Source organism: Cetorhinus maximus, chromosome 5 (assembly GCF_964194155.1).
Source record: "Cetorhinus maximus chromosome 5, sCetMax3.hap1.1, whole genome shotgun sequence".
NCBI lineage: Eukaryota > Metazoa > Chordata > Chondrichthyes > Lamniformes > Cetorhinidae > Cetorhinus > Cetorhinus maximus.
This window is the reverse complement of record NC_135883.1, coordinates 92,441,423-92,453,493: the sequence shown is the minus strand read 5'-3', so window position 1 is coordinate 92,453,493 and position 12,071 is coordinate 92,441,423. Positions and strand designations below refer to the sequence as shown.

At 41.5% G+C, this 12,071-nt stretch overlaps 1 protein-coding gene across 2 annotated transcripts in view; it reads left to right on the top strand.

The window, feature by feature from the left end:
- The first annotated feature begins 292 nt into the window (after positions 1–292).
- Positions 293–12,071, top strand: part of slc35f1 (solute carrier family 35 member F1) — a 435,718-nt gene continuing 423,939 nt past the window's right edge. The window contains exon 1 of one of the 2 annotated variants that reach the window (XM_078542204.1): positions 293–699. In XM_078542204.1, coding sequence (XP_078398330.1) covers positions 347–699 — 353 coding nt within the window. In that variant the 5' untranslated portion in view covers positions 293–346. The remainder of the gene's footprint in view (positions 700–12,071) is intronic. The other variant, XM_078542205.1, reaches the window with a different exon arrangement.

Genomic DNA, 12,071 nt, shown 5'->3' with positions numbered 1-12,071 from the left:
GGGAGTGGGACATGAACCCACAACCCTCTGATTCAAAGGCGAGGGTGCTATGAACTGAGCATTTGTGGAAAACAGCTCTAGACGGAGGGGAGCTTGGGCGTCACGCCTCGAGGAGCAGTGGCCAATTTGTCCTACAGGACAGTTTAACAAAGACTGTTAGTTATTAGATCTTGCATTGCACAGTTGACAAAGTGTAAAGCAATGGAGTGGGAGATAATGAAAGATAAGATGCTGGGATCTTGGGTTTCCATTTTGTTGAGAGGTGTGTTCTGGCGGAGGGGAGTGGTCGAAACTGACAGCCCCGCAGAAACTGACTACAAGTCCCAGGTGTCAGCGGACGAAGCGGATGGAGAGCAGCGTTCTCCCCCTGCCGGAGAGAATGGGAACCTCAGCTCGCCCAGAGCAGGTGTTCGCTCCTCAGCCTCAGACGCTCTGCTGGCAGCCCCTCAACCCCTCGTCCCTGTCTCTATCCGCCGCTCGAATCGAAGAGGCAGCAGCTCGGCAGGGAAGAGGACGCGGGCGGACTCAGTGCAATCGGCCCCCCATCATTGGTCCCCACGGTGCAGGATGTTCCCTGCATTTTAATCCAGCAATGATCCCCGAGCAGCGCAATCATGTTGCTACCATCGAGAACATCCCAGCCGAAGCCATCACCGCATCGCCTACCCTGCTGCAGAGGATAAGGAAAGTATTCACAAGGTAAGAGACCAACACCCCCTGCCCACCCCCCCCCCCCCCCGATAGATCCCTGTCCAGCCGGAGCGGACCTCCCACACCCTAAAATCTGTCTGAAAGAGACCGCAGTAAACAATGTAGGTGGTCAGACTCGGCACTCAACAGCTGCTGGATCGGTTCCCACCGTCACTACAAGGGGAAAAAGTTGTCTCCGACTCATATTGTAGAGATAGTCTGTTTTTTTAATCCGCACGCAGCCTCAGTTTTATTTTATAACAGTGCAAGGTATTTAGAGTGATCGTGATGTCAGGAGAAGCGCCCTATTTACTCAAATTCCTGATGATCATGATGTATCCAGCTCTATTGAAATTGACCCGCTAGTTAACAGCGTCTCCGCAGATTCATACCCTCGATAACTCCAGCCCACTTTACCAGTGGCTAGATACCATTCACTGGTACTGGGCTCAGGCGAGGGATGCTAAGGTTCATTGACTCATTCCTGGTTCATTTCTGACATTATAGTCGCATCTCAGTCGTCCGTGAGTTGAATGAGTAATTATTTGGGACTTTATACAGTGGATTTACTTGAGGTTCGAATCGCCAAGCATCCTTTTAATGAGCATCCCCCGCCCTCAACCCCTCAGATCTTATGAGGCAGCGAAACCCAAAGCTGGCAATGATCACTGATGCTCTTTGTGTGCTGGGCTTTTTCTTTCATTGCTGATATCTCTTGCTCTCTGCAAGGGTGCACCGGGAGACAGGGCTTGTAAAACGGTAATGGGGACTCCCTGCCTGGGAAAAATAAAATCTCATCAATTTCCACCTAGAATCCATCAGTTTGTTTCTCGGTACTCCTCACCATCCAAAGCTTATAAAACAAAAGACAAATTATTCAAAACCCGCTAAAGCAACGAAATAGTAGATGATATTCTTAATGCTCCATCACAATGCAACAGTATTTCAATGCAAACGCGCGATATCATGTAATGATGCACCTACTGCCCAATCTAGATTCTCCTAACACCATACATCAGTGTGATTCTTGTGATTCTTTTAAATGCATTTATCTAATTTACTTAAAAAAAATGAAATTTTACTCATGCCAAAATCGAGCAGTCCATGATGGACCTCCATTGTTCGGTGTAGTTATTTGATATGCTGGGTCTTGTTACATTTTCTGGTAATATTGACAGCACACTGGGAATGTTAGGAATCATTCCAAAAGCACCATTTTATGATTATATTCTCAACCTTAGTCTTTTTTCACAGTTTTCCTACATTTCTATTTTCTCTGTTTTTCTATAAAAACTGATAACTGTCAGATTATTTTAATGGGCAGCTTCACATTTGACTAGGTAGCATGCCCAGGCACTGAAAATAGAATAAATCAATTCTACCCAGACATGCACGTTAAAGAATTAGCTGATGTTGAACTGTGTTTCTCCCTCATCAATAAGTTTCATAATGATGATTCTCTCCCACTCCTTTTCAAATGTCCAATGATATTTAAACTAGACATGGACTGGTATTAGCTGGAGTTCAAATTTAAATGCATTTCCCAAAATAAGTTGTGAGTCTAACCTGCAAAAACCTGCACTTTTGCTTGTTCACTGACTAGAAAAAAATAGACTATTCATCCACCTTGATAAATTCAGGAAATTGGGCCAGTTAAAGTGTGCATTGTTGTCTTTGGAATGGATTGTTGTCAGCAGTGGTGTTCAAAATTCCCGGAGACCAGGGTTTCTCATTGCTGATTAATCACATTTCAAGTGGAGCTTTAGCCCATTGGCCACAGTATTTTGTATACTGAGGTGTAATAAATATTTGTGAAGCACTTAACTTTTGCACAGAGCTGCATGCAATTATGTGGCGCAGTGATCTTTAAAGCTTTCATTCAACAGTCAAGAATGGGGTGGAGAGTTTTTGTGTGGGAATAAATGGTTACTTATGTTTTTCTTTTACCTTCCCTTAAAAATTCCAACTTGTAATTTATTTGCTAGGTTCTCTCTTCCCTTGTCTCTAGGATAGTTCCCTATATTCACACCTCTTCTGTGGTTGAAAGGATTCTGTCTGTAAACATATCTGCACAGATGATATGATACTGCTCCTTGTTTGAGCCTCTATGAGGCAGACTTGAGCAGTTAGGGAGGACCTCCCCAACACTGCTTCTCAGGCAACCATGCTAAGACTAGCAAACTTGCCTTCCAGATGAGCACTATGTCCAAATGCCCATCATAGCTGGTATTTAAACTTGAAACTCTCAGTTAAGCAATGTAGCACCATTACCACTGGGATGCAGTTACTGATAGTATCGAGACTAGTAAGTGATTGATCTATCAATCCCTAAACGCAGCAGCGTGGAGGTCTTGCGGCACAGTGCCCCTGCTTCTGAGCCAGAAGCCCTGGGTTCAAGTCCCACTCCAGGACTTGATGGCTGTTCGTAATGTGACCAAACAGGTTGATTTTTCAACCTGTAAATCTTCCCAGCATGCTTATGGCAAGCAGTGAGAGCAGGAGAGTCTCCTGCTCAGCTATGCTTGATGTTGAGTAAGCATGTAAGCATGTACTTCATCTGCCTCCTGTGTCTCAAGGTGCTGGAAGAAAATCAAGAAGAAGAAAGGGAGCAGTGGCTATGGCCATGCTTCTCAGTCAAGAATTGTTCCTAATTGAATAGCAGGTCTATAGACAGTTTGCTTGATTATACTAAGAAGGAAGCTTTCTTCTTCGTGCTGATGGAACAATGGATTTTTTCATCTTTTTGTGTATTGTTTAGTAACATAAAAAAAATTATATAGACTTAACATTCTTTGTTGTAGGCTCAGCTTTCCTTGCAGAGATTCAGTGGCATTCCTTTTGAAGATTGAGAAACATAATTAGGCTTACTTCTTTCTTTAGAAAGAGAATGCTTTTATAAATTGAGCTTATTTTCTTGTGTACTCTATTAAGAAACTCAATGCTTTAATTGCACTTTTTCATGGATATGATAAATAAGTCCATAAATTTTATGAGCAGACAAATAGTATATAATTCTTTAAAATGCTGAGAACAGTCACATTTGTAGAATCACTGACGTATGTGAAAAGGGCAACTGCATAAATGTGTTTATTAAGTTACTAAATCAAGTCTAGTTTCTTAGCATTAGGTCAGTGAGGAAGTGTGTGTGAAAACTGAGGTAATTTTATTCTGCAAAAGTAAACAGCATGAGTATGGACCCACTTTGTTACTTCTAAGCTTGCGTTTCTTTAGAATAGAGGGCAGCTTTCAAAGTGGATTTTATTTGTTGTCCTTGTCTCATACACAGTCAACACATGTCAATAAAAATGAAACTTGTATGTTGTGATTAATAGTGCATTCCTGCAATAATTAACAAATCATCTGTATATTCAATTTGGAAGCCTGCTTTAGGCTGATGTAATTTAGTGCAAAATGTTCGGGCTTGTTATAAATTTGCAAGTAGGCTGTTCAGCCCAATGTGTATAATAAGCATATTATATGTTGGAGAAGAGACAGTATTTTATTTAGTGTCTTCACAGACTGCATTTCAGCTCTCTTGGTTGGAAAGGGTATACAGCATCCCTTGTGACAACAGCTTCTTAGCGTTTCCTATGCAGTTAACTTAAAGCAATTATTAGTAAAGTATTCACAATTGTCTCTGAAAATGAAAATGATCCTTGACTGCAAGATTTTTCAGCATCATTGTAATGATTTTGAGAAAAGTAGCATATTAAAGTGGAATGTGACTCATTTGTAAAAGTTTAACCAACAGTTGTCACTTTAGATAAAGTATTGATGTTTTATACCACGTTCTTAGTATTTGTCTTGTTGAACCAATCTCCATTAGGTTACTGTGCAATTAATAGAAGTGCTGTGCCTGGCCATTTTTAAAATCTACTGTAAATTCCCTGGTTTACTCAATTGGAACATTGATTGTAGAATGTTAATTGCATAATCGGTGCAAGTTAGTGCAAGGTGATTCTGTCAGTGTCAGTGTGATTAGTTGTCATTCAAAATTTCAATTTCATTTGAAAAGCCTTGAAGTAGTAGGTTCAGACAGTTTCAAAAATTTCCAACAATTTATTCCTACCTCCAGTTAGGATGGAGCACAAGGTACAGTGACAATAATGAATTCAGTACATGTATACATTGGGGATTGAAGTGCCCGGGACTCCTCCAGCATTAGGTTTCACCATAATTCTTTGTGTGATATAAATCCCAATCTATGTGTGATTTTTCCATTTGATATTGTCAGGTTATAGATGGTTGATGTTCAAAACTTGTGATGTCTGCTGTAGATTGCCTGCACCAATAGGGACTTCATGATAGAATTGGCCAGCCTACAGTCTCACAGTCGTGTTAGATAAACTGCCTGTGAGTGCTCCCATCAATCTGTGAAAGATTCAGTTTACTGCAAATGTACTTTGTCATTAACATTTCATAACAATTTCTCTACTGTTTTCTCACTATTCCTGTTCATTTCATCACTGACATCACCTGCTCCCCTTCCACAGGTATTTCAAAGATGATCTACAACAGTAGAGGCTTGCTTGCAGTAGAATATAGCTGCACCAATAAGTTGAAAGCAGAGTAATTTATAAAGTTGCGAATTGCTTTCCCTTCCGATGAATAACAATGTTGCATGAATTCCACTGCAATCAAAAGTAGGATTATTAAATGATAGTACATCAAGTTGAACCTGTTGTTACTTATGTTAAGTTGAGTTAACAGTGCATAAAGTAAGTGGTAGAATGATACAAGTTGCTATTGTGCATAAAAAGGCCAGAAACTGCATAATGGGAAGAACTATCTTTGTTTTACTTAAACTTAAAGTTGTAGAATCCTTATTTATTTCTTCCACACACAGGTAAAGATGAAGAAAAACAGCTGTGAAAAATGTTTCTTAGCTCCCTCTCCAGCAATTCAAGTTTTATGATGCTTAATTGCTTGCATTGGATATTGGTGTCAATAATGAGTGGTATGTCTACTTTTGCTGCTGGTTCGGCTGTTTATCCTTGGTTCTTAGCTGTGTGACAGGCAGGAGCCCTGGGGGCTGTAGGACAGGACTTAACTCAACAAATTGCAGGGCCGCAAATATCCAACCTTCTGCAAACATAAAGATAAAACAGCCAGGAGCAGAGAACACTTAGTACTAGGTAAGCCTGCATAAGTTCATACTTATGTGTGGAAAGATGAAATTATGGATCACTGCAGCTTTAAATTCTAATACTGTGCCATTAATGTAAAGACATGCACCATATGGTATGCTATTTCTAAATGGGCATAAATGCACAAGATTTACACAGTAAAGCAGCTTCAGTGAGAGGTTATCATTGTTTCTTTATGTGCTGCTCTGCTGCACTAATGAAAGGCAGGCATTGGCATTTAAACGATATAGGATGTATCCTCGATGGGGACACCATCAAGCTGCCACAGATTTTACAATGATGATGTATTTAATATATAGTATAATGTTTTAACAACTTGCTGAAGTGCCACCCAACAGTTCAGTGACAAAGAAATATTGCCCTTGTAATTTACTGAGATTAAATTCTTGACTTGGCGCCTTGATTTGAGGTAAGTGCTATTTAATTTTTTGTTGATATGGGAGCACAAGACAAAGACTGGGTGTGGGCCCAGTTCCTTGTTAGCAAAGCATGTGATGGAGAACAACAGAGTCAACCCCCTTCACTTATCAATTTATTCGGGGATTCCTGCTATGTGACGGCGCGGAATGCGGGTGAGTGAAAGGAGCAGTAAATGTGCAGCTGCGGTTGAATGATGCTGCTGCAGCGACTGCCAGCTGGCGGCCCCGTTTCATGCTGCTTTCTGTCCGTTGCAGAGCCATCTGCTACAGTTTTAATGAATGAACCTTTCTTTCGTGCTGAACAATAGCTCCAAGGATGTGATCTACATCCTAATACACCGCATCTCTCTTTGGGGGACACGTCGTTTCACCTCTATTGTGAAAGATGCAAGGGGAGGGAGAGGCGCTTCTTTTTTTTTCCCCCCAAAAGTTGTCGCCAGTTCTAATCTTCCTCTTGTTCCTGAGTGACGAGGTCTGTTTTTTTTTTGGTGTTTCTGAGAGAGGCAGCCTGGAGCTCAAACTGCAGTAACATTTTAAGATTTAAACTTAAAATCAAAGATGGGAACGAAGAAATTAATTGTAATTGGGCACTTTATTCGCTGAACCCCAGTGAGCCACATATGCTGCTCCTGTTTTGTTTGTAAACTGATTTCATGCGGAAGGAGCGCGGTTCTGCTAAGCAACGGTGGAACAATGCTCGGGATTTTCTCAATCCATTGACAAAAAAAAAAGCAAGTCTTGAAATGGTACTACCCCTTCATACTGGTCTATCCAAGGTCATTCAGCAAGATTGGCGCGCACTTTACGAGAAAATTTAACCTCATGTTAACTTCCTTATCGTAAGTGTGCAGTAATGTGTGTCGTTCATAAAAGCGCCACCTTTGTCGATTCCTACTTCAGACCAAGAACACGTCGACTAATTTCTGGCTTTCATTGTGTTCCCCACGGTTACTAATGAATAAAACGTTTGGACTGAATGAGATCCTGTAATGCTTTTAACAGAATCACAGAACTTTAATGGCACAGAAGGAAGCCATTCGGCCCATCGTGTCTGCACCGGCTCTCCAAATGAGCAATATGACCTACTGCCCTTACCCTGCCTCTTCCCTGTACCCCTGCACATTGTTTCTATTCAAATAATCGTCTAATGCCCTCTTGAATGCCCCAATTGAACCTGCCTCCACCACACTTCCAGGCAGTGCATTCCAGGCCTGAACTACTTGCTGTGTGAAAAAGTTTTTTGGCACGTCACATTTGCTTCTTTTGCAAATCACTTTAAACCTGTGCCCTCTTGTTCTTGATCCTTTTACGAGTGGAAACAGCTTCTCCCTATCTACTCTGTCCAGCCTTCTTATGATTTTGAGCATCTCTAACAAATCTCCTCTTAGCCTTCTATTCTTCAAGGAGAACAGTTGAAACCTCTCCATTCTATCTTCGGAACTGAAGTTTCTCATCCCTGGAACCATTCTTGTAAACCTCTTCTGCACTCTCTCCAATGTGTTCACATCCTTCCTATAATGTGGCACCCAGAACTGTACACAATACTCCAGCTGAGGTCTAACGAGTGTCTTATATAAATTCAGCATAACCTCCTTTCTCTTGCACTCTATGCCCCTATTAATAAAGCCCAGGATACTATATGCTTTAGAAACTGCTCTCTCCACCTGTCCTGCCGCCTTCAATGATCTATGCACATATACACCCAGGTCTTTCTGCTCCTGCACCCTCTTCAAAATTTCACGCCTTATTTTATATTATCTGTCCAATTTCTTCCTACTAAAATGCATCACCTCACACTTCTCCACATTGAACTTCATCTGCCACCTATCTGCCCACTCCACCAACTTGTCTATGTCCTCTTGAAGTTCTACCTTGTCCTCCTCATAGTTTACAACACTCCCAAGCTTCGTATCATCCACAAACTTTGAAATTGTCCCCTGCGCACCAAGTTCTAGATCATTAATATATATCAGGAAAAACAATGGTCCCAATACCGACCCTGGGGAACTCCACTACAAACCTTCCTCCAGCCCGAAAAATATCCATTAACCATTATTCTCTGCTCCTATTTTTCAGCCAATTTTGTATCCACATTGCAACAGTCCCTTTTATTCCCTGAGCAATAACTTTTTTCGCAAATCTATTGTGTGGCACTGTATCAAATGCCTTTTGAAAGTCCATGTACACCACATCAACAGCATTAACCTCATCGACCTTTTCTGTTACCTCTTCAAAAAACTCCGGCAAGTTAGTTAAACACTATTTTCCCTTTAGAAATCCATGCTGGCTCTTCCTTATCAATCCATATTTTTCCATGTGACTACTAATTCTACCCTGATTAATGGTTTCTAGAATCCTTCCCACTACTGAAGTTAAACTGACTGGTCTGTAATTGCTGGACTTATCCTTACACCCTTTTTTGAACAAGGGCGTAATGTTTGCAATTCTCCCGTTCTCTGGCACCTCCCCTGACAAGTGCCCCTGCAATTTCTACTCTCACTTCTTTCAATATCATTGGATGTATATCGTCCGGTCCCAGTGTCTTGTCAACTTTAAGTACCGACAGCCTATTCAACACTTTCCCCTTACCAATTTTGAACCCATCTAGTGACAGAGTTTCCTCATCTGTCACCTTTACCTGGGTAGCATCTATCTTCTCGTTAAAGACGGATGCAGAGTATTCATTTAATACTTCAGCCATGGCTTCTTCATTCATGTGTAAATTCCCTTTTAGGTCCCTAATCGACCCTACTCTTCCTTTTGCCACCTTTTTATTATTTATATGCCAATAGAAGACTTTGGGATTCCCCTTTATGTTGGCTGCCAGTCTTTTCTCATAATCCATCTTCACTTCTCTACTATGCTTTCTGACCTCCCCTCTGAACCTTCTGCATTCCTCTTGGTTCTCAGTTGTATTTTCTACCTGACACCTGTCATAAGCACATTTTTTCTTTTTTATCTTAATTTCTATCTCCTTTTTCATCCAGGGAGCTCGGGATTTGTTTGCCCTACCTTTCCCTTTCAGTGGAAAATACCTTGACTGTGCCCGAACCAATTCTTTTTTGAAGGTAGCCCATTGTTCAGCTACAGTTTTTCCCCCAATCTTTCATTCCAGTCTATCTGGCCCAGCTCCATTCTTGCCCTTTCGAAGTCGGCTCTCGTCTTACTCTGGATTGCCTATCGTCCTTTTCTATCACCATCCTAAAACGTATAATACAATGATCACTGTCTCCTAAATGTTCCTCCACTGACACTTGATTTGATTTACTTGGCCCACCTCATTTCCAAGAACCAAGTCCAACAGTGTGTCTTTTCTTGTTGGATTGGACACATATTGCTGTAGAAAAATTTCCTGAACACATTCTAGTGACATTTGCCACTCTCCATCCTTTACACTACCACTGTTCCAGTCTACATTTGGATAATTAAATTCGCCCATTATAACTACTTTATAATGCCTGGATCTCTCTGTAATTTCCCTGCAGATTTGTTCTTCTACGTCCTTCTCACTAGTTGGTGGCCTATAGACTATACCAAGCAATGTAATTGCACCCTTTTTGTTCCTTAGCTCTAGCCAAATTGATTCTGTCCTTGAACCCTTTGGGATATCCTCTTTCTCCAGGACTGCAATGCTCTTCTTAACCAATACCGCCACCCCTCTTTTCTGAACATCTTGTACCGAGGAAAATTTAACACCCAGTTCTACCCTTCCTTGAGTCTCTGTTGTCACCACAACATCATATTTCCACATGGTAATCTGCACCTGTAACTCCTCAATCTTATTTACTGTACTCCGTGCATTCACATGTATGCATAGCAACTCTGATTTAGATTTTGTTACTTTCTCCCTTTCCCTAACTTCGCCTATTAACTCACTATTCTCTATACTAGTGCTATCTGTCCCTCCCAGTATTTTGTGTACCCTGGTATTCCTCGCTAACATTTTCTTTTGGTTCCCACACCCCTGCTGAGTTAGTTTAAAGCTCCCCCCCCCGGAAAAGCACTAGCAAAACACCCCGCAAGGAACTCAGTCCCAGCTCTGTTCAGGCGCACCCTGTCCGGCTTGTACAGGGTGCCATCTTCCCCAGAGCCAGCCCCAGTGTCCCAGGATTCTAAAGCCCTCCCTCCTGCACCATCTTTCCAGCCACGCACTCATCTGCTTTATCCTCCAATTTCGGTACTCGCTGGCACATGACGCTGGGGGTAATCCGGAGATTACTACATTTGAGGTTCTGCTTGCTAATTTTTTACCTAGCTCCCTAAATTCTGATTGCAGGACTACATTCCCCTTCCTACCGAAGTCATTGGCACCAATGTAGACCACGACCTCTGGCTGATCACCCTCCCCCAGAAGAATGTCCCAAGGCAATATCACCATATGTTGGAAAGTCATTTACATATTGTTTCAATCACATGATCATTTAAAAGTGTCAAGATATTCAACAAATATGCCACAGTATTGTGTTATTCTATTAATTCTGCTGCTTTTGAAGAGGGTTTATCTTTTTTGTCCAGTTAAACTCTTTGCCCCAGTTACTGGAACTCTCTTTAGGGTGCCATGATTGCTATGGTCTAAAAATGTCATGATCAGAGAAGTGACATTCACATGATTATTGTCAATTTTGCATGTGCGCTTTCATCTCCAATGGTGGTGGCAAGGGGATGCAAATTTATGTAAGGAATGTTCAATTATTAACATTTCACTTAACAACAAATTGGCAACAGATTTACCCAACTTGTGACCATGACAACCGCAACATTTATATGGTGCCTTTAAATGAGAAAAATGTCACAAGGTAATTCAAATATGTGCTGTCAGACCAAAGAAAAGATTGAGAAATTTGGGAGTTGATGTGGGGTGGGAAGGACTGGGGTGGGGTGAGAGGGAGGGAGGGAGGGAGTGGGGTGGGGGGGGAGTGGGGTTGGGGGGAGCGAGTGGGGAGCATGGGCTTTACTAAAAGCTTGATCAAAGAGGTGGATTTTAAGGTAGAGGGGGAGATGGAGGAAACAGCAAAGCAAAAGGTTTAGGTTGCTGAAGGCACAACCATGAACAGTGGAGTGAAAGGAGGGTGGATGCACAAAACCCAGAGCCAGAATAACAATGAGTTCTGTTGAAGGGTTGTAGGTTTGGAGGAGGCTGCAGAAAGCTGAACAAATAGGGAAAAGCACAGCCATGAGGGGGTTTGAAAACAAGGACGAGAATTTTAAATTGGTAGGGTTGGTGGACTGGGAGCTAAGGGCAGAGGTAATGGGTGAGCAGCACTCGATGTGGGAAGAGACATGGGTAGCAGAATTTTGAATGAGCTGAAATTTACATTGCATGAGGAATTGGAGAATGGTAAGGTGAATTAGATTATGGTGTAGATTGGTGAAATGTTGTGGTGAATGAGGTTATGGTGTAGATTGGTGAAATGTTGTGGTGAATGAGGTTTTGGTGTAGATTGGTGAAATGTTGTGGTGAATGAGGCTATGGTGTAGATTCTGTTTTCTACTATATCAGACTGAAAGTTAGTGGCACAATTTATCCAGTGAATAACTGAGTTATACAGAACAAAAATAAGAACATATAAATTATAATAATAGTTGCAATTATATATTATCTTGTTGTATTGAAACAGCAGTAACTCGTTTATACAGGACCGTCATCAGAGAAACATCATCCCAAAGTACTTTACAGTCTCTGAAAGCAGGTAAAATGATGAAGTGCAGTGACTGTTGTATGGGCAAATTCTATGATGGCAGCAGTCAGGCAAATAATCAGTCACTCTGTTTTTAGATTATTGGTTAAGAATTAAATGCTGACAAGACATTAGGA